The following is a 20,383-nucleotide window of genomic DNA, read 5'->3' as shown; positions in this document are numbered from 1 at the left end:
CTGTTGTTCTTACTATCAAGACGTGTCTGGTAGATGAATATCTATCTAAAAGAAGAAGAACAATGAGCATTCACCCACTGTGTAGCATTATAAACATCACTGCTACAGACAGGGCAGATAATAGGGTTGTTGCCACTGCACTGTTTACATTGGAACTAGTGGTGTAACTTACATTGTGTGCCTGTATAGGATTTCTTTTGTTTTGTTCTCCTCATGAAAAGTTAATGCAATGCATGTAATACAGTCAGAATGAATGAGTCGACATGTGTTAAACCATACACAATAGAACACTACAGACCTGTAAGTGAGATAAATATATATAAACATATACAACGACATGCACACACACCTGGCCTTATATGGTGTATTTTCAGTTTTACACATGACATAATGTGTACACATAGGATGCAAGATGTAATGAGCCTTTGGTTTCTCCATCTAAATGTCCTAAATCTTGCCAATTAGTTTAAATTGTGCTTACTAAATAGCTTTAGAGTTGCTATTGCTGAGCAACAGTGTAGACTTTTTAGGCTGAGACTGTGCTTTTGGGTGGCAGCAAAATAAATCTTCACTCTGACTGAAGCTAGCTGTGTTCACACAGCATGACAGCCTGAAATCTGTGGTTGCTTCCTGCATTAGTCTTGTAAATCTTTACTCCTCCTTGAAAATCAATTACATGCCACTTACAGTATGTGTCAAATGGCGTTTTAGTGCCTGCTGCCTGCTGTCAACACAGAAACTTGAGCTGCAGCTGTTGGACTTACTGGGACATAATTCTGCCTCTAATTCTTTAAGTGCAATAGCTTTGGGACTCTTGTGGATATTGGCAATTTATTAAGATGAGAATTCGCACCATTCTTAACTATTTACATGTATTGGCCCAGACATATTTGCACTATTAGCACATGATCTCTATCACACATGTTTTTTGTGGCTCCATGGGGTCCAGCTTCTTTGTAATTCTTGTTTTATTTCAGATCCACTGGTCTATTATTAAGCACAAACATTTATTTTTAAACTCCACTGCATGTGTGTTTATTTTCACAACTTTGAATTAGAGAATGTGGTCATGGTGGAGTAAGCTTCAATAGTATAGACAGTGTTTCTACACTGTTATTATAGCCTGAGGTGTACAATTGCTGTAAATGGCGGCAGACTGTTGATTATTACACCCTTCTTGTAGATCGGGTTGGCTTGACATTGGCTTGGAAAGCTTTGGCAGCAGGTTAATATGCTATAGTGAATTGTGTATTAATAGATGACATGAACAAATTAAGTTAATGTGCAAAAATATTGTGACCTATTCACTTGCTGACCTGGAACAAATCACCCATACCTTAACTGTTTCTCATGCATGTTTACAGTAAAGCTCTAATGGTTTTAGGGCATGCAGTACCAAATACTTGGACCTCTTTACCCTACAGGAGACATATTTTCACACATTTTCATGGCAGCTACACCATGAAAACAGCCTCTACACCATCTCCTAATGCACCTGAATTTTGTCCATCTATTGCATACTTTAGAAAAATAGCTGAACATTGGACATAAAAGGAAGCTGTAACAAACTGTATAATAATAATAATCAGTTTATAATAAACTGCTACAGCAGCAATATTCATGCAGATTACTCTGAATTAAGGTCAAATTTACACTTCTATACCTGCCTACAATAATACTCTTTGATTACACTATAAACACCATTGTAGCTGTGTGGGAAGAAGTGCTGAAAGTACAAATATTTAACACTCACTGCTACATTGCTTTTTTCTTCTCATGCCCACTCTTTTCCCACATTGCTGAATCACATCTGCTGCATGTCAGCAAAAAATATTTTCCAGCTCCACCTGTCACTTAGTGCTCTGTGGTGTAGGTGGATGATAAAAATCACATGTAAGTGCAGGCTGGGTGCACGTTATTTAGCATGCTCCTGCAGCAGTAGTGTTCTGTCTGTGTTCATTTTTTACAATTGTGTTGTCACAAGGTTGCTGGATTTTTCTTTGATAGTGATGTGTAACAGTCATTGTTTTTTTTGGACAAATCAAATAGGGTAGTGCGTGATATAGGCTGTTGCAACAAAGGGAAAGCTTAAATTGTTGCTCATGAAGTATTTACTGGCAGGCCACACACATACACTCGATTGAGCTGAGCGTGTTAGATTGTGTCTTGGGATTTGACATATTTTTAATTTACAGTCTCATTCTGCAGCAAGCGGTGGGGTTGTCACGTGGATGGAAAGCATGATGTAATGGCTACCTTTGTCGTCACCAGGTTCATGAGTGCTGGGTGTGGATTTATACAAAAAAAAAAAGACACAACATTCATTATTCTCATTAGTTAAAAGCACAACATCATAGCAACGTCCTGTTTCTTTACAGGAAATGAATAATTTTGTCGTATCTCTGCTGTGATGCAGATTGAAGATCGGTCAGGTTCACTGTAGCAGTCTCTCTTCTTCTCTGGCTATAAAAGGCCCAGCAACCCATGTCTCTCTGTTGAGAAGAGAAAGAGCAAGGAAGAGGCAGAGAAAGAAGAAAACTTGAGATTTTTTGCTTGGCTGATCACAGACTGCCTCTTAGAGTAAATGTCTTCAGAAGATTAAAAGTAGCCCGGTTCTCTTCTATCACATCCTGACCCTCAGTGGTAAATTTAGTCCTACAAAAGCTTTTTCCTTCATCGCAAAGAGAAGAAAGTGTTGCTTAAAATAACAGCACTTTAAACTATTCTCCCACACGCTAGGTTTATTTTTGTGATTGTGAATGAATTAGGGAGCAAAAAACAAAACAAAATGAGGATTATCAATTTAAATTACTTCAAACCTCCACACATACACTATGCTTAATATGTTAACCATAATGCAGTTTAGCAAGTGCTGCCAGGAGCTGGAGGGGGCTTATTGTTGGAGGGCGTGATTGATGAATCACATGGCTGAATATGGAAGAGAGAGACCTGATGACTGAAAACTGTTGACAGGTTTACTGGAAGATTCACAAAGAGGATGGAGGCTTGAGTAATTGTTATTCATGCACACTCCTCTCTCTGCTGGGTCATATTTAGAAGTGAAACAGTGGTTGGAGTGTTTGTACTGTTACAATTTAAACTGACCTAAAAGGCAAAGTAAAAATTAAAGACTGATGATTTATGATGGTTTATTGGGGTGGGATCGTCATCATTTCACTTTATGGATTTATAAACTGGGCTTTGATGCTTGACACATTTTTCTTATTACATGTACAATCCCTGTTTCCTGCATAATTGAGACCAGATTTATGGTTGTGTCTCCACAAAACCCTGAACAATATTGACCCAGAAGGTCAGGGCTGCATTTGCAAGATGCCTGCTAATCCTGTCATATGATACTAATCTGGCCACAAACAGTTGGCCTCTTAAGCTGAGATGTGATATTTGTGTACTGATCATGAACAATTTACCCCACAACCTTTTCCTTTGTGGCTTTTACAGAGAAGATTAGTGTCCTGGAAGGAAAGAAATTCTTAAACTGAAATCTAGGTAAAAAAAAAACAACTTAGTACCACTGCATATATGCTACACATTTCTGAAGAACAAACAAAAATGTGTATGTATGTATGTATGTATTGTACATTGTCAATAAGAAATCAATTATCCTTGTCCTTGTCCTTCACAAAAACATCTACAGATACATGTATATGGTGATGATATGGATTCTCGGTTTGGCAGTAGTTTGCATGGTCTTCAATAAATGCGACATGGATTGATGGAGAACTTAAGTTGGCCTTGTATTTCCAGAAGGTTTTGATTAGCATGTCGAAACAAAGAGCCTCCGCTGGATCTGCAGGGCAGCTCTGAGTCAACAGGGCGCTGGAGGGATCACACAGACACCTAATTCAGGACAGATGAAAGCATCTGCTCAGGAACTTTCACCCAAGGAAAACAACTAACGTGCATTCTTCCTTATTCATTTTATACGTTTGCTTACACTTGTACGTGCATCAACAGTCAGCTGTACATTTGTAGGTTGTGCACATTATGCTGTTTCACTCTACATTAGCCTTTTTGCTGCAGGAGAAGCTGGGTTGAGTGAACCCTGTGATGTGCTCCACTTGAATGTGGGCCTTCATGTTCACCTTTGTTTTCCATGTGCCTGCTCTTCCATGAGTGCACCTGAGCTTTGAAGCTGCTGTTGTCCAGAAGAGCTATGTCTGTGCTTCTGTGCACGTGTGTGTGCTTGTGTGTGTGTGAGAGGGAGAGGGAGAAAGTGTGAGAGAGAGAGAGAGAGAGAGAGAGAGATGGGCACAGGGATGCAAGCGTAGAGGACAAAGATAGCTTTGATCACATTGGAGTGTCACTAATGTCCTCATCCTCTCTGTAAGAACATCTGAGGTTCCATCACAGGTGTAGATGAGAGTGAGATGCGAGCACCAGAGAAAAGACTGTCATTTTTTTAAGAGTGATACGAAATATTTTTTTGCGCTGAATTGGCTATTTTATTATAAAATTATTGTCCGTTGACACCTGAGCTATCATGTTAAACATCCTGCTGTCTGCACTGATTGATCCTTACAAGCGTTTGAGGAGCTTCAGAAGGAGTGAGCGACTTGCATCTATACTAGTATGTATCATTTTTGGGCCATGTGAAGTGCCTCTTTAATGTGGTTTGTGTGTTTTCACATACATTTTATGCTAAATTTTGCTAAACTCTGTATGTCCCAGGCATTATGTATGATTATGTGTTTCCCTGGCTGGATTAGGGCTTCAGGTTTTAGAGCTGTTTGTCTGTCTTTATCCTCTTCTCGGTGTGACCTACCCCATCTGCGGGTCATCCTTACCCTGAAACCCTCAAGACATGTCTACTGCTCCAAGCTGGTCTGTATTTTAGCTGGGAAGGATTACGCCTGGTGGGAATTAACTCCTTAGACCACCTACACTGCCGCCAAGCCCTCCTCCACAGCTCAGGAAAGAAGACAGAGAGGAAGGAATCATTAGAGGAGCTAGATTGGGGGAGTGTGATTGCTCTGTTTGTTTGGAGAAGATAGGGTGTGTCTCTGTGGTCATATGCTCTCAATTATATGTACTGTAACAGTGGACACTGAAAACTTTAATAATGTCACATTTTTTCATCATTTTAAGCACCTTTTTTTAAATTATTATTATTATTATTATCGCAGAGGCTATATTGTTGGCTGGAATCAGAAGTAAACTGTGAAACAATGCAAGCTGAGATTGGTGCATCCTGTGGGTGGGGTCTGGTTTAGGAAGTCTTAGCAGAATGGGTTTTGTGGTTTCCTGTGAGGTGACTTATCAACCGCACACACTGCCAAATTCCCCATGCTGAGAAATGTTTCTAAAAAGGGTTTGTTTTGTAGTCATTTTGTAAATGACCCACACAAACACAAGGGGAAACAGTCTCCATCATGTCTTATGCAACTAACTTTTTAAATATTCTGCTCACGTTGTTTTGCTCTATAAGGACAGGCTTTGGTATGGGCCTACTTTGAACCGATTCGTGCTGAATTTAACAGACGAAGAACTTGTATTGAAACTGAAAACAGGAGGCGGCTTTTCTCTTCAGATTTGAATTTTTACAGGCTACTGTAGTGCTGGTGTAACATACTATTCACCATCATCACACAGTGAAAGTGAGCATTCAGCATCAGCAGGGACAGCGGCGTCGCTTCTCCTTATTGTATCCCGGACTCTTTATTTCATGGGATAGCGGGGGTGTGCGTTTTATTCAGCATTGGTAAAAGTACATGGAAACCTAAAGACGCGTTACGAGATGAATTGATAATATATGTACAATGCTATTTAAACGAAACAAAGTTAATACGACTTAATTGTTGCTGGTAAATAGTCGATGTCCCCGTTTTTGTAGTGGCCGTCCACCCCTACATACGTGCAATGGTCCGCTCCGCAGAGACACGACACGGTCGTTGCTCACAGAACCGAGGAGGGAGAGGTTTAGTGAGCCTGCCATTGCTGCACACCGTCCGAGTGATGCCCACTCTTCCCAACTTTTCATCCAGAGGTTAGCGACGGGACGCCAAAGCAAGGAGCACTTGTTCGTTTTTTTTATTTTATCCACAACCGGACTTTCTTTACATGACTCGATACCTGACTGGAGTAACGTTAGCGTTTCGGGCAGCTAAGATAAGATAATGAACTTTGGACTTTACAAACGGCTTTTCGTGACATGTTTTCCGTCGTCCTGGATAAAATAAAATAACAACGTAGCCCGGCGTGGCGGCAGCTGGGCGAAAAAAAGACACAACTGGAAGGAAAATAGCGCACTCATCCAAGTGATTACCCAAACAAAGACAGGAACAACTTTTAACCTGCCACCTTTGAAGCGGAATAGCACTGTAAAATGTCCTCCAAAGCTTCCAATAAGGTGGGTACCTGGCCTCATAAAAAGCAAGTGTGAACGTTATACGCTTGGTCTAGATGGTGTCTGTGATATACTGAAAAGCTAACTAAAGCTAAACACATGAGCAGTGGTGGATTTTGCTGTAGCTTGGCTACTAGTAGTACTGTAGCATGCCTAATGATGGTGGTGTGTTTGTGTAGCTGTGTGGCTTAGGGGGGTTTATTTTGAAATCTACACCCAGGAAACATAGCCTACAACTAGCTATACTGTTTCCAGTGTACTAGATTAAAGTGAATTGACTTATGCTGGCTGTTTCTGTTGATAAGCTGTCAATGATAAATCAACCAGCTGTGTTCATAGCATGGTCTCAGTTCAGCTACCTGTTGATATCCAGTCCCAGTTTCATTAAAGCAGTGGTAGGAAATCCCTGAGCATCTAAAAAGTGACTCAGCCCCAGAGGCAGACTGGACCCTGTTTTTTAAGACCACAGCTTCACAAAATAAACTCTGATGAATGAAAACTATTTTTTAAGAACATTTTTATAAGGTTAAGTGTTAAGTAGTGTCTGTTTTAACAAAGTTTTGTGAAACAGTGAAATAAAGAGTCACTATTTTCCAGTACTTTTATGCTGAATTGTATTAATCATTTTCAGTCCTCCCATCACTCACATGTCAACTCCCAGCTGTGTGAAATTATTGTCCATCCATCACTCTAAAACAGCTGCCTGAAAATCTGTAGGGCCTTGCACATTTTTGAGTTTTATGTAATATATTATACATTATAAGTCATTAATAAAGCATCTCTGCAGGATTTAGAAACAGGGTTAGCATAGGTGTTGACAGCAGAACTATCTTTAGCACACTGCTGGTCCATACTTTTACATAGTGTGATTGTAACACCTAAAAAATATTAAAAAGTTGAAAGAATTTTTATTTAAGTGGAGTAGCACTCATATTTGACCTATAATTCCTCATGTTGTTTATACTGCAGTCATTTTTCCTCTAAAGGGGTTGTATTTTTCATTCTGACAAGCGAGGAATGTGCCGTGTTTGTCCAACAGAGGTAGTGATATACAGGTTTGGGCGGTTATGCCAGTTAGACGAAACCACTTCCATCATGTCAGCCGGTGACGTTATGCTATCCTACTGTACTCGATGGACATGGTCACACCTTGACATTACGCTTACTTATTAGTAAAGATTCCATACTGGTTACATTGTTGTGTAATTAGAATTCATATGATCTTCACTTTCTTGTTGTTTTAAACCATTTTAATTTACGGAAGTGTGCATTTTATTACAGTAGGTTGACTTTTGAACTTTGCTTTGTGTTCATTTAAAGTGAAACTGTAATGCCCAGATGACTGCTCTGACAGTTAAATTACATAATGTGCTACGGTGTATCATAAGCAACCTAAAATACAAAATAATAGACAGTATTTTGTAACAGCATTTCCTCTATCTGATTTTGAATAAAGCGCCTTGCTGTGCTAGCAAAAAGTTGTGATACATAAAATCAGGTACTGATACCACCAGTAGATGAATCAGACTGCTCTCAGATGAATAAACGTAGGAATGAAGGGGTTGAAGATGTCATAAACCTAGATTGTTGTTGGGCAACATTGGCAGGCAGAGTGATACCAGTAGTCAGCCACTTTACTATCTATTTTGCATGAGAGGGGAAATTCTGAAATCCGAAGTTTCCTGTTGTAGATGTCTCATATAAAGGGTAAAAACAAATGTCTGAAACAAGTATGAGTATTTTCATTGTCAGCCTTCTTTGCAGGTCATTAGTCAATTCTCATATATTGGTACCTCCATTATGACTAATGATAAACTGCCATAGCACTGGTGTTACTTGCATACCACATCATTAACTTTGATGATAAACTTTAATACAATGTTGCCGGGCATGCTTTCTGGAATAGATCATCAGTGAGTGTGCTGGCATCATGTTTCAGCAGTCAGTATTGTTTGTTTTGCACAATGTTATGTGATATTTATGTGTCAGACGGTTGGTATGAAGTATTCTGAATATTTAGCATTCACTCAGTTTTGACAGCTTTGGCAAAAACTAGAGTAAAGAGTGCCTTACCTAATTGTAGTTGAGGCTGCTTTTCAGTTTTGTTATGGTAGATCCACACTACAAAATTATAGTTTATGTTAATTGCTGTTTAGGAGATTATGTTTTTGACTGAGTGTTATTGGAGAGAGAAGAAAGCTTTGCTGTTTTTCCTTGATTCCATTGGCAGAAAATCAAGTCTGTTTCCAGACCTCTATGCATCTGCATTAAAATGTATTTGGTCAGTGTTTAATACACACCATGAAAACAGTATTTTTCCACATTTAAGAGCATTATTTAAATTGGTTTGATTACTATTCATATAGTTCCCAAACCAATAATGTAAATGATAATAAATTAGTTGGAACCCAACTAAATCCTGTGATATAAACTTTGCTTCACAACACTAATTGCTGGCCTCATTCTTTGTGTTTGGCCTTCAGTCATCCTTGATTTTTTTTTTTTGTTAATGTATCACAGAAGAAGGAAAAGAACCCTCCAGCCATTGGACTGGTGTGTTTTGGGAAGAAAGACTGAAATAAGTGGAAAATGCATTTGGATGGAGGAGGTTGTATTAATTAGAGTTGCACAGCAGGCCAAGAACAGCCTCTGTTTTGCTTTGATGATTACACATCTCCATTTACATCACTGAAGGAGGGAAATGCAATTAGAGAACCAAGTGCTAGAGAGGGAAAAAGAGTCTTGATGGTGTTTTTGTTCTGTGTCCTAAGCTCCCCGTCCTTTTTGGAAAATCAGGGATGATATGCAAGTGATTAACATAGTGGGGAACGGCCTGTCTGGTGTCGTTGAAGAGTTACACCATCAGTTGAATCATATGAATCATTGATCCAGTGTTTTCTTTTGCATGCATCTTATCTCCCCTCAGCATTAGTTCATCAGTGTAAAGAAAAAATCTCCAATAAACGTAACGTAAAGCACCTCCAGATGAGTTGGACATAGTCCCAACCAGATGTGTATATCTGTTAATACACACAACCTGTGTTATCATAAATGCTGGGGGATTCCTAGAGCATGACACAGAAAACACCCTTGGTCAAAATCAAGGTCATTTTGAGAACACTTCATGTTGAACAGTGATTAATGCAGTGTAAGTTGCTGCATATGGGGAGGGAGGTATTTAAAGACTACAGCAGTCTTGTATGGTAGGATGGAGACCTGCTGCCACAAACCCTGTCACTTTTTCCTACTTGCACAAACAGACACGTCTTTGATTGTAGACCCTTGAAGAGAGAGAGCAGGTGTAAGCTGTCTCTGTAAAGGATGAGAGGGATGCCAGTTGCCCACATTGAGGACAGCAGCCTGGAGCCTTGTGGTTCAGCTGGGCTTCAGTTTTTTGGGTAGTTTGTCCCCAGCTGTGACCTATCTGAATACAAATGTTAATGCATATGTCCATGTAGCACAAGAGACTAATATGCAGACTAAAAGCATCATTTTGTTAAAAAGGTGAAGACTCGGACTTCGCCAGTGAAAGCTTCTTGTTAAGTTTGACCTTCTGTCATAGTCTAGATAAAAACATTGAGAGAAAGCAACTGTTTGTGTTGATTCAGTGTCAGGGGATTTGAAAGTGTGGCTGGTAGTTATCAGGATATCTGACCTGCTTATCCTTGTGTCTCTGGGGGGAAATCCAGGGCAGATACACACAGCAGGAGGCAGGTGGATAACAGAGAGGCGAAAAAGAAGGAAAACAGAAAATGCCTTCTGAGGGAGGAGGGGTTATTAGAGGGGTGAAATGGAGAAAGGAAGGAGTGGGAGGGAGAGATGCACCGGCTATAATCTGAGTCACATGGCAGATCTTAAAAAGACTGCCTCTCACATATAACCATGGCATTACAGCTCTTGGACTAGCACATTAATACCTGTTTCAATGTATTTTTAAATGAAACGCACAGGGTGAACTGGATTTCATTGCCTGGTGTGGTTCAAAAGGCTTTTGTGGATAGGAGTAGCAGTTGGCAGCAGCATTTTATTTTTCTTATTGTGGTCTGGCAGCACATTTCAGATGGATGTTATTAAGACACAAGATGATTGACGGCTATCTGCCTCATTGAGACATCAACATGAATACATCCTAAACATTATTGGCTGAGCTTGCCACTTCCTTGGTTGTTATTGGTCCATTCCACAATTTCGTGCAAAAACATGGGTGGGGTTCTGAACTCTCCAAAGGTCTGCTCAGAGAGGCCAAAGCCTACTTCTTTCTAATCCTTTCTAAGATATAAGCACTCATCACAGAGCTTCTATGAGTATTTAAAGTTTTGCCTTTAGGTTTGGCCGCTAAACAATTTACATACCACTGATATACTGATGCTCTAGTCTGGTAGAAATATTGTATAACCCTGTCTCTTGGTTAGCTCCTTGTTTCTCAGCTTATGGCCAGTCTAGCAAAGCTGGGACACTCCAAGCCAGCCCTGCATCCTTTTTGGCGGTGCAGTGCAGTGCAGTGCAGGGCAGGTCTCTGCAGGGATTTATCATTCCCACTACAGGCATAGGGGATTTGACACAGGGTGTTTTGTGTGTGAGAGAGTGAGAGAGAGCGAGAGACGGTGAGAGAGAGGACATGGAGAGGTACAAGGGAGAGTGCATGTGGCAGCCGTGGCTCAGCTGGTTCGGGGAGAGAGAAAGAGACTGGAACAGATTCATCCCAAGGCTTGTTGCCCTACATGCCTTTACACACACACAGCTCTGTGTTCATTTGCTGTCTTCCACAGTGTTGGGAATCATAGCATTGCCTTTTCTGTCTGGGAAGTGCTTATCAGCCGATTATTATCAACCTATGGGAGACATTGTCTGAAGCTTTAACTAAAATAAGAAATCATTTGCACACACTATACAGTCAGTGTGTAAATGTTCCAGAAACCAGGCCACCCACCGTTAAAGGACTTTACTTCTTGTATTGAAAAGGATTGTTAGTTGCTGTGTTCTTTTGAACTACTTTATGGACACATGTGGTAGGTGTGATGTGATTTGACCATGAATCAGTGCAGCACTGACATCGTGCCTCAGGCACGATAGCCCATCATTAATCACCTTTCACCATCATCATCAGTTTGAGTTCTTTCTATAAACAGCCCTGTGATGATCCATATCTGCTAGGTCCTGTTAATTTGGCATTTCCTTTGTTTGTGTGTCTCTACTTCTGTTCCTGTTTTAGTTTAAAGGAAAAGTAGCCTGCATTAACAGTGCTCTGTCATCATCTTATTTTTCCTCTACTGCATCAGCCATAATTCACCTGATCTAAAAATAAAATTGATGTACTTTCACCTTTATGAATCTTGCGCAGTCATGCATATGTGTAGGCACTGTGATTTTTTTTTTAATTGAGATGCCATGGAATAATCTGCCAATGTTGTGGTGTTGTAGTCTGTCACTGCATAATGCAGGTTGTCAGTAATTAAAACCCTAAAACCCCTTAAAACCCTTTCTGTCAATTAGAATAGGGACACCTCTAGTATCATAGATAAGACAGATTGTGTCATCCAGACCTGTTGTTGTGTCAGCTGGAACATGCTTTGTTGGTTAGCCTTTTAAAGCTGGGCAGACACAGTGACTTTTGGTATTCTTGGGTAATGTGTTCCTTACCCCACATGTTTTCAGTCCTGCTGCAGGGCCAGATCATGCTTACACTGTACACAAAGAACTGCAGCATTATTTTGTTTTAAAGCTAAAAACGGAACTGCTGGTTTTAATAGTTAATTTACATTCATTATGAATATATAGCACTCTTCGTAAGGGATGATTTTATTTTATACATCAGAGAAGTACAATGAACTATTGCTGACGTGCTTTTGTTTTGTTTTTAATTATTTGCTGCATGTCAGCATTAAGTGCCTTCAATGCTAGAGTAGTGGTTGTGGTTTTTGGAACTTGATGAAAAGGGTACAGTGTGTAGCTTTATAAACAAAAGTAACTTAGTCCTTGTTGATACACTAAAGTAAAGATAGTTTATAATGTTTACACAGTTACTGTATGTACAATACTGAATACATAATGGTGCTTCATTACACATTTATGGTAGTTATTTGCACATTGTAATTAGTTCATTTGGGGCATTAGACAGTGTAAGCTTCCTTTTTTTTTAAATGTATTATCTCTTCATGCTTGCGAATCTTGATTAAGAATGTACACTCCCCCTCTCTGTCTCTCATCTCTTGGTGGAATGGTAATTATGTTTCCAGTTAAATGCTGGGAAAATGGCCACACTAACAGTAACTCATTAATTCACTATAGATTCTGCCCCACAACATGCCTATTGTAGAGAAGTCCTCAGAAGGCTTGGGAATGCCGTTGAGTGGGCTTGGCCTCTTGTTTTATGGTACCATGTGACCAGGCAGACTGTGAGTTGTGGTTCAGAGTTGCGTAGTTTAAAATTGTTGTGCAATGTACAACTTGGAGGGCATTATGTTTATACTTTTGTGGCAAATATTCAAACTGGCTGCTCCAAGTTTATGTTTGAATTTGAAATGCTGTGCTTTTATTTTGCCTGATCCTCCTGTCAGGCAGAAAAACATGAACAGTTGAAAGACCCCTTGCTGAATCACCATTTTATTTAATGTGTGTTTGTGCATGTTTGTCCCTATGGTGCCATGAGTTTCATCACTGTCAAATCCAGTCACAGTGTGGAGTGGACACAAAGTATACCAATGTTTTGGTCTCTCAATATTCAGAGGACTACACAGCACCAAGCCCTTTGAACTCTGTGCTGCTTAGCTTTTGTTTTTTAACAACTTGTCAGTGTCAAGGACTGCAAAAGTGTAGATATACCATTCTTTATTTTTGTTATTTAAACATTGACATTAGTTCTGAGCCTCTGTACAAAACTTTAAGGTATTCATTTGCTGTAAACCTCCTTGTGGTTTGTTGCTAATCAGTGCAATTGTATGGATATTCATTTAAGGTCCGATGGCCAGGGTTCATGTGGTTCGTAATTTGTGTGACCAGAACTGCAACGTCTAAAATACTACTAAATAAATATAAAAGATACACTAACACATAGCTTTGGGTGATCACAGACAGAACCAATTTTGGAAAAACCTTCATTGTAGTCACCAAACTATGAATGTTCTTCTACTACAGTCACAAATACTTGTATATTTTAGTGTTCTTGTGTTTTGTACTCATTGGAAATTAGGCAGAAGTAGAGAGGGAACACAAGGCAACTGAAGGTGAGGGGAAATCATTTAGTATGAGAAACAAACTGAGTGAGGAAGGTGGGCCTTGTCTTCTTATCTGTACATTCCTGTAGAGTGCATGAGTGTATGTGAAGGGAGGGGTAGGGTGGGAACACTGATAGTTGTGTGTGCTGTGATTGGTTCCGTACATTTCCAGTGCTGTTTCTGGTTATCATTCTCAGTGCCTGGGATTACAGTTTGTTTCCACAGGCACAAAATAAAGCACAACAGTATAGAGAGGGTGTGTGTAGATACAGCACTACAAAACTGTCACCTTTGCATCCTCATCTCTGTCCTCCTACACAATTCACCCCTCATCCATCTTCATATGAGCTCACATACTGATTCCTGTAAAAGTGTGTTAAGACAAAAATAGCTGATTAGACTGATGCATTTAGTGGCCGGTGTCCAGTCATAAAACATTTCCTTTCTTATCAAAGATCTCATTGTTATTGGAAATAAGAAAAGAATTACTCTTTCAAAAGGCTGATCATATTAGGAAAACATGCATTCATGCATAAAATGTATGCTAGCTGGCAGAACCCTGGCCTTGGAACTTTGCCGCCAGCCTGTACACACCACAAGAGAATAAAACTGCTCTCTTTAGCTAACCATCTTTTAGTCCTAAAATAAACATCTCATTCTTGTGATGGTTGGGCCTTCAAATTCCAAGGGTGAGACCTGTTTCTAAAAGGCTATTTGAAACTTTGAAGTTGGTGAGAAACTGCTCCAAGTAAACCGAGAGAAGGATTGAGGAAAAAGTCAGAATCCCACCAGAAGTTACTGTTCTCCTCTGTGACCTCAACACTTCCTGTCTCTCCAGGCAGAGAACAATTAGTGTGGTTGAGCTGGGATGACTTTGCTGCTGGACAAGCTGCACATGAGATGTTAGCCTAGCATAGCTGTGTGTTTGGGTCAGTGGACAGCAGTGAACAGCTCACTGCACATCAGCTCTGTGGAGCTGCACTGTGTTCAACAAAAATAATCAGAGCCTGCACCTGACCCAGAGCCTTTAATGAAGTTCTCACTGTATCCAAGTGGAAAAACATGATTTAGACAAGCAAATAAACTGCAAATGGACATTTTCTATTATATTGCAAATCATAGCCATAGCAGTCCTGAGTCAGATTTTATTTGTGAATTTTTCCTGCTATAAACTGTTTCTGAATGGTTTCACAGTATACTACAAGAACCATGTTTGCTGACGCGACAAGATAAAAATACATTCTAAAACGTGCCTTCTATCCACCCTTCTATCCATTTCACCCTGTCTGCTTTCATGAGACAGCATCAGTCAACTTCAGAGAGAAGCATGGCTCAGATTAACGTTTTAATCCAAAAGCCCGGATTATAGGTTTTGTATTTTATTCCTACCCTCACTATTCTAGCACTGACTCTGTGTCAGATAATTTTCAGTTAGAGGTGTGTGTGCATGTGTTTAGCAGCATCTTGTATGTTGTGTTGAGTAGAGTCCTAATGAAGAGGTTTTTCATGGAGCTGGGTGACAGAGTGGAGCTGCTATTTGAAACTAATTAACTCAAGCATATTTGAGCATGTCAGCACAACAGTACATCATTGCAGACTGCGACCCTGCATCATCATCAGCAGCAGCAGCATCGTCATCTGCCCATTGGCTACTTGCCCTCATATGCACACCCATGTGTACACATACTTGCAGCACTCTCTTCTCCTCTCTAAAAATCACTACTGCCGAATTCCTCTGTTATAGAGAAAAAGTAATGGTGGTTGTTTTGTTGAGGTTGTCACTAAATGTGCAACTGCTGTCTTTCAGATTAGTGTGTGTTGAGTTACACAATACACACTAATCTGAAAGACAAATTGTAAAAACCCACATTAGTGGTTTACACGTTGCACATGTTTACTGTTGAGTGGTTGCCCTCTAGTAAGAGCGTGCGTATCTCTAATTATGTGTTGTTTGAGTTTTGCTGCCTCCGTCTTTTCTTTGGGTCCGATGAGGAGAGATATGATAACCATGGATACAATTGCCCCAGTGATGGGCTGTTGTTGTATCCATGATGGGTGGACTGTGGGATTTGCCAGTGTAAATATTGATTGTAATGTTAGCCTCTCCTTTACTCTGAGTCTAGTCTTACTCTAGTTTTATTCTGTTTATTCATCTGTAATAACAAAATTTAGGCTTTTTCTATTCTTTAACTGTTTGTCTCTAAGTAGCTTCATAATTTTCGTGTATGTTCTTTTCTGTATGCAGTGACCTCAAATGAGGTAGTGAGATGGTCTTAGGTTGCAGGTTGTAAGATGGGAAGTGCTATGCTAGGAAGACTTTTCAATAGTTTGCACTGGGATTTCACTGGACGTTGGAGCTATTTCCTGCAAACAGGAAGTGGAATGTTTTCCTGTGGGTGCTGTGACTGTGCTCGCTTACATCCTGCCTCAGGCTATCAGAGAAGAGCAGACACACTGACCTAAAGTTTTGTCAGGATTTGGCCACACACACTTGTCGTCATCTAGACACTTACTCCCCTGTTGCACAATATTTATCTCTATACCTCTGTAAAATGAATTGTTCTCACCTAGTGGTGCAAAGGTCAGTGTTGACCTATTCTTTCATCTTTTCTTTTTTTATACCAGCACAGTTTATCATGTGTGTTTCAGTTAAAAGCAGTGTCTTGTGGTTTGCATTTGATACACCTACTGACTAAAGCATTCCTTTATTTCAAACAAAGGAAGGTTGTTTAGTAAAGGCCTACTGGTTAAAACAAATTTATTGGTAAACCACTGATAAAGAGCTTGTGTGGTGATTCCAAGAAGGCCATGACATCACTCGTAAGACAACTTCACTCCCTGCTTTTTCGTGTCAGTCATGTCTCCTTAATTTTTGTGTACTCAATACACTTACATTGGGTTAAGTGGGCTAAGTTCACAAAATGTTTGTGGTATTTAGCTGAATCCAAATTTGGACTATACTGGCTGAGATGCATATGTTTGAAGACTTGCATGCTAGTCCTGGCCGTTTTTTTTTTACAATTTCTTTCTGCAGCAGGTTATTATTGTCCATTTCATCATTCATTTTATTCCAGTCAGTTCATCAGTATGCCCCAAAGAAGTGGATTAGTCTTTGCCTTTGAAGAGCCAGAGTGAGTTGTTATCATCTGCGCTGGACTGTGTGTTATGGTGGGCCAGGCAGGGCCAAGCAAGGCTGACTGTAGCTGAACAAAGAGGCCCTGTAGTGTTAGATCATGGCTTGTGCCTGTGTGTGTGCGTGTGTGCGCGTGTTTGCACGGACAAGTACACATGTGTGTGTGATTTGATGGCTGCTCTTTGTTTCCCAGCCCTGGGCCTTGCTGGCCAGAGCTCAAGCCTGACTAATATGGATGTATAAATACACTAGTCTGCCGTCAGTTTGTGCAACATCAAGCACACCATTGTTTCACACAACTCTGTGACTTCAGAGATAAACCTCATCCTTTGTTCCCATTAGTGTTCTTATTATTGTTTTACTTCAGAAAATGAGACACACTTGCATTGTGTTTGTTTTGGCCTCACATGTTATGTGATCTTTGTCGTTGCATGATTGAAATTGTTCCTGTAATAAAATATATGAAGTCTGAGATCATCAAATTACCTTTTGACACCAAGCTGCAGCCAGAAAGGTCTTTTCCACATGGAAAGTTCCTCCCTGTGATATTTGTTTTATGAAAAATACAACCACACGGACACCCCTTATCCACATCACATATTAATTAGCTGTTTAAATAAATGTGTAATTCTGTTGGATTGAATATTGTGGTTGATTTTCTCATGGATGGGGCTTTCACTTGCCCTTTTCCCAGTTTTACTAAAACTTAAGCTCTATTGCTGTGTGCTTTCCATCATCCTTATATCTCACACTCAATCAGCCAGCCTGTTAATCATCACTTCACATTGTAGTGATTAATTACTACAGTAATCTCATCTGGTGGCAAAGCTGTAGTCCCAATGGAGTAAATAGTCTAAGCAGCCTATGAAACAGAGGCTTTCTGTATCTTGAGCTGAGTTATCTTAGTCTACCAGCAAACCTTACGTCTTGAGCATTTTAGCCTGTATTATGTTTAGATATACTGTGTCTTTAGTGACAGAACCTCCATTTGTGTGAATTTACCTGGATCCATTGACAGTGCATTTAGATATTGTAGGACAAAATATGTGATACAAATTATTCTTTCATATTTCATTTCTCTGATTGATTTTCCATTATAATTTATTTTAATGGGTGTCATTAATATGCATGTGTGTAAACCAGAAAGAAATGGGGAAGCAGAGAAACAAAAGAGCCTATTTTTTTCAGCCTCTCATCTTCTACAGTTTCATGTATGCTGTCCCTTGGTACTGTATATTTACGTTGTATAAGCAGAAGCCCACAGGCTCGCTCCCTTCCTCCTGCTCCTCCCTCTTTGCCTATCAGTGCAACCCGCAGTTCAAGGACAAGGCCACCTGCATGCCTGACCGCCTGGTCACATGACCCCAGCGCACTGTTGTCTCTCACAGCGTACCCCCTCTCTGTCTGCCTGGACTGTTGGATGAATGAATAGATGAACGGATGGATGAATATATCACAAAACACTTTTAGAGGAATGGATGTGTTATGGAATGTCAGGGGGAGCCATGGTTAAATGGGTCAGGTCCTCACACACAATAGTGGCATTTCTGTGGGAGTCGTAGGGGCAGACAGAAGGGTGGAGAGGGAAAGGAGGGATGAGAGGGGGGACACCCAAGCCCTCTGCGCCAATTATGGACATAAATAACATCCACACAGAGCTGCTATGGAAATTAGGGTAAAAGGGTTAACTTTGTATTCTAGAGGTGTAGGCCAACTGATTCATTGTCATTTAGTGCAGATGAGTGAAAGGGGTAGACTGACCACAAACTCAGAATTGGTGGACTACTGTAAATGCAGCAAAGGTTTCCACTGGCAGAAGACAAACATTAACCTGCTCGGTCTCACACATTTTGCATCACAATTTAATTTAATTTAATTAGATTTTTTAATGAAGTCTATGAAACAATTATTTGATACTGGTTCTCTCAGTTGTATAGAGACAAATCTTCCTTCTATGTGTTTCTCCATTTGTCCTTTTCAACAAACCTACAGTATTATGTGTCAAGGCATGTTAACAAACACCACTCTCTCTTATCAGGTGGCCTTTGGTCACATGCCCTGTTTTCAGCTTTGCAGTGTGCACCTCCTGTAAACTGTATATTTACGATAAAGGAAGGTGATGACACTAATGACCATGATGATGTTGAAGATGATGGCTGAGATGGTTTGGGGATTAGGTGATGATGAAGGGGTGAGGCAGAGAGATTACTGCGATGACAGGGTGGACAGATGACATGGTGTGTTATTTTAAAAGGCTGATTATAGAACGTGTAGTAAATGAGCACCCTGCCACGTGTGGTGGTGTTTATGTCTTTTTCCCTTCCCCTTCAACACTGGACTGTGCTCAGCACTCTGCCACAGACAGCTGTACCATCGCTCCCTGCAGGGAGACAGATAAGACAGCAGTGTTGCTTCATCAGCTGGAAGGAAGCAGAGTAAAGCAGTAATTTAAAGCTGGATACATGGCACTCTGGGAGTTTAAATAAACAGTGCTGTTTGATAAACAAATTGAAGAATCACACTGACCTAATAAACATTAACAGCCAGATGGTTTGTACATTTATTCAAGGTCTTTGGTATCTCCCATGTATCATTTGAGTCTATGTGGAACACACATTTAAAAAAAAAAAAGCCTATGCTTAAAGAAACCTGTACTTTTTAGTACTAATTTAAATGAAAGTGAATTATACCTGCTTAGTACCATTTGAACCATGCATGGCAACATGGAATATAGACCAGATACCACCGTAGCTCTGCTGATAACCCGTATAAGTATAATATGTTCACTCAATATTTGGGGCCTCAGTCAATATCTGCCAGACGTTAAGTGATGCTGCTGTCACTCAGAGTCTGCAATCATGTAAAAAAACCGGTAACCACACAATTGCTTTATGACAAAATAAGGACATAGTATTTGCGCATGCAGTTTACTGACTGATGCTCTCATTGAAAGCTGTATATGATAACATTCCAGTAGTTATTGTTCCCAGTTCTAATTTTGGAATCGTTTCTGGTTTTATAAACCGTGTAACATATTTAACCTAGGAAGGGTGGGGAAATGCTTACATGCAGTTATGGTGTGCATATCCACATGAAGGTTATGATGTGCACTTGCTAATAGTCTGTCAACTATACTGCATCGACTGTCATGTAAAGGGAATGGGCAAGTCTGCAGTGTAATAAGAATATAAATAACGGCAGAGTTTCACACAAGGTAGATGGTACCTGTGTATATTTGAATGTACCTGTGTATCTAATTAACTTTTTTCTGGATACTGATACTTTTCCTGTTTTGTCTTGTGTTGCAGAGTGCAGCAATGGAAGAAACAGTCATATGGGAACAGCACACAGTGACCCTTCACAGGGTAAGTGTTTACAAGCCTTAAATCCACTCTTCCTTGTCGTCTTTTCCCCTCTCTGCTTGTCCTGAACATCCTAATCCTGTATGTCTTGTGCATTCTTCACTTTTTCCTTGCTGTTCCTTTCTGTCCTCTGCCCATCCATGTCTCTTCTCTCTGTACTGAGAGACCCAGCTGTAGCAGCAGGATGTGTGCTAGTGAAACAATAGTCAGGGAATCCAGATGGCAGGAAACAAGGCTAAGGAAGACAGAAATCAGCATCCACTTCCTTACTACTTCATTTCATTTCCTTCCTGTGGGCAACACACTC

The 20,383-nt window shown here is 40.2% G+C and overlaps 1 protein-coding gene across 9 annotated transcripts in view; it reads left to right on the top strand.

Annotated features, from left to right (window-relative positions):
- The first annotated feature begins 5,900 nt into the window (after positions 1 to 5,900).
- Positions 5,901 to 20,383, top strand: part of tjp1a (tight junction protein 1a) — a 38,633-nt gene continuing 24,150 nt past the window's right edge. For all 9 annotated transcript variants that reach the window (XM_028402486.1, XM_028402485.1, XM_028402479.1 and 6 more), the window contains exons 1-2: positions 5,901 to 6,370; positions 20,023 to 20,079. In XM_028402486.1, coding sequence (XP_028258287.1) covers positions 6,347 to 6,370; positions 20,023 to 20,079 — 81 coding nt within the window. In that variant the 5' untranslated portion in view covers positions 5,901 to 6,346. The remainder of the gene's footprint in view (positions 6,371 to 20,022; positions 20,080 to 20,383) is intronic.

This window comes from Parambassis ranga, chromosome 3 (assembly GCF_900634625.1).
Source record: "Parambassis ranga chromosome 3, fParRan2.1, whole genome shotgun sequence".
Lineage (NCBI taxonomy): Eukaryota > Metazoa > Chordata > Actinopteri > Ambassidae > Parambassis > Parambassis ranga.
Note: the sequence above shows the minus strand (reverse complement) of the source record. Positions and strands in the feature narration are given on the sequence as shown.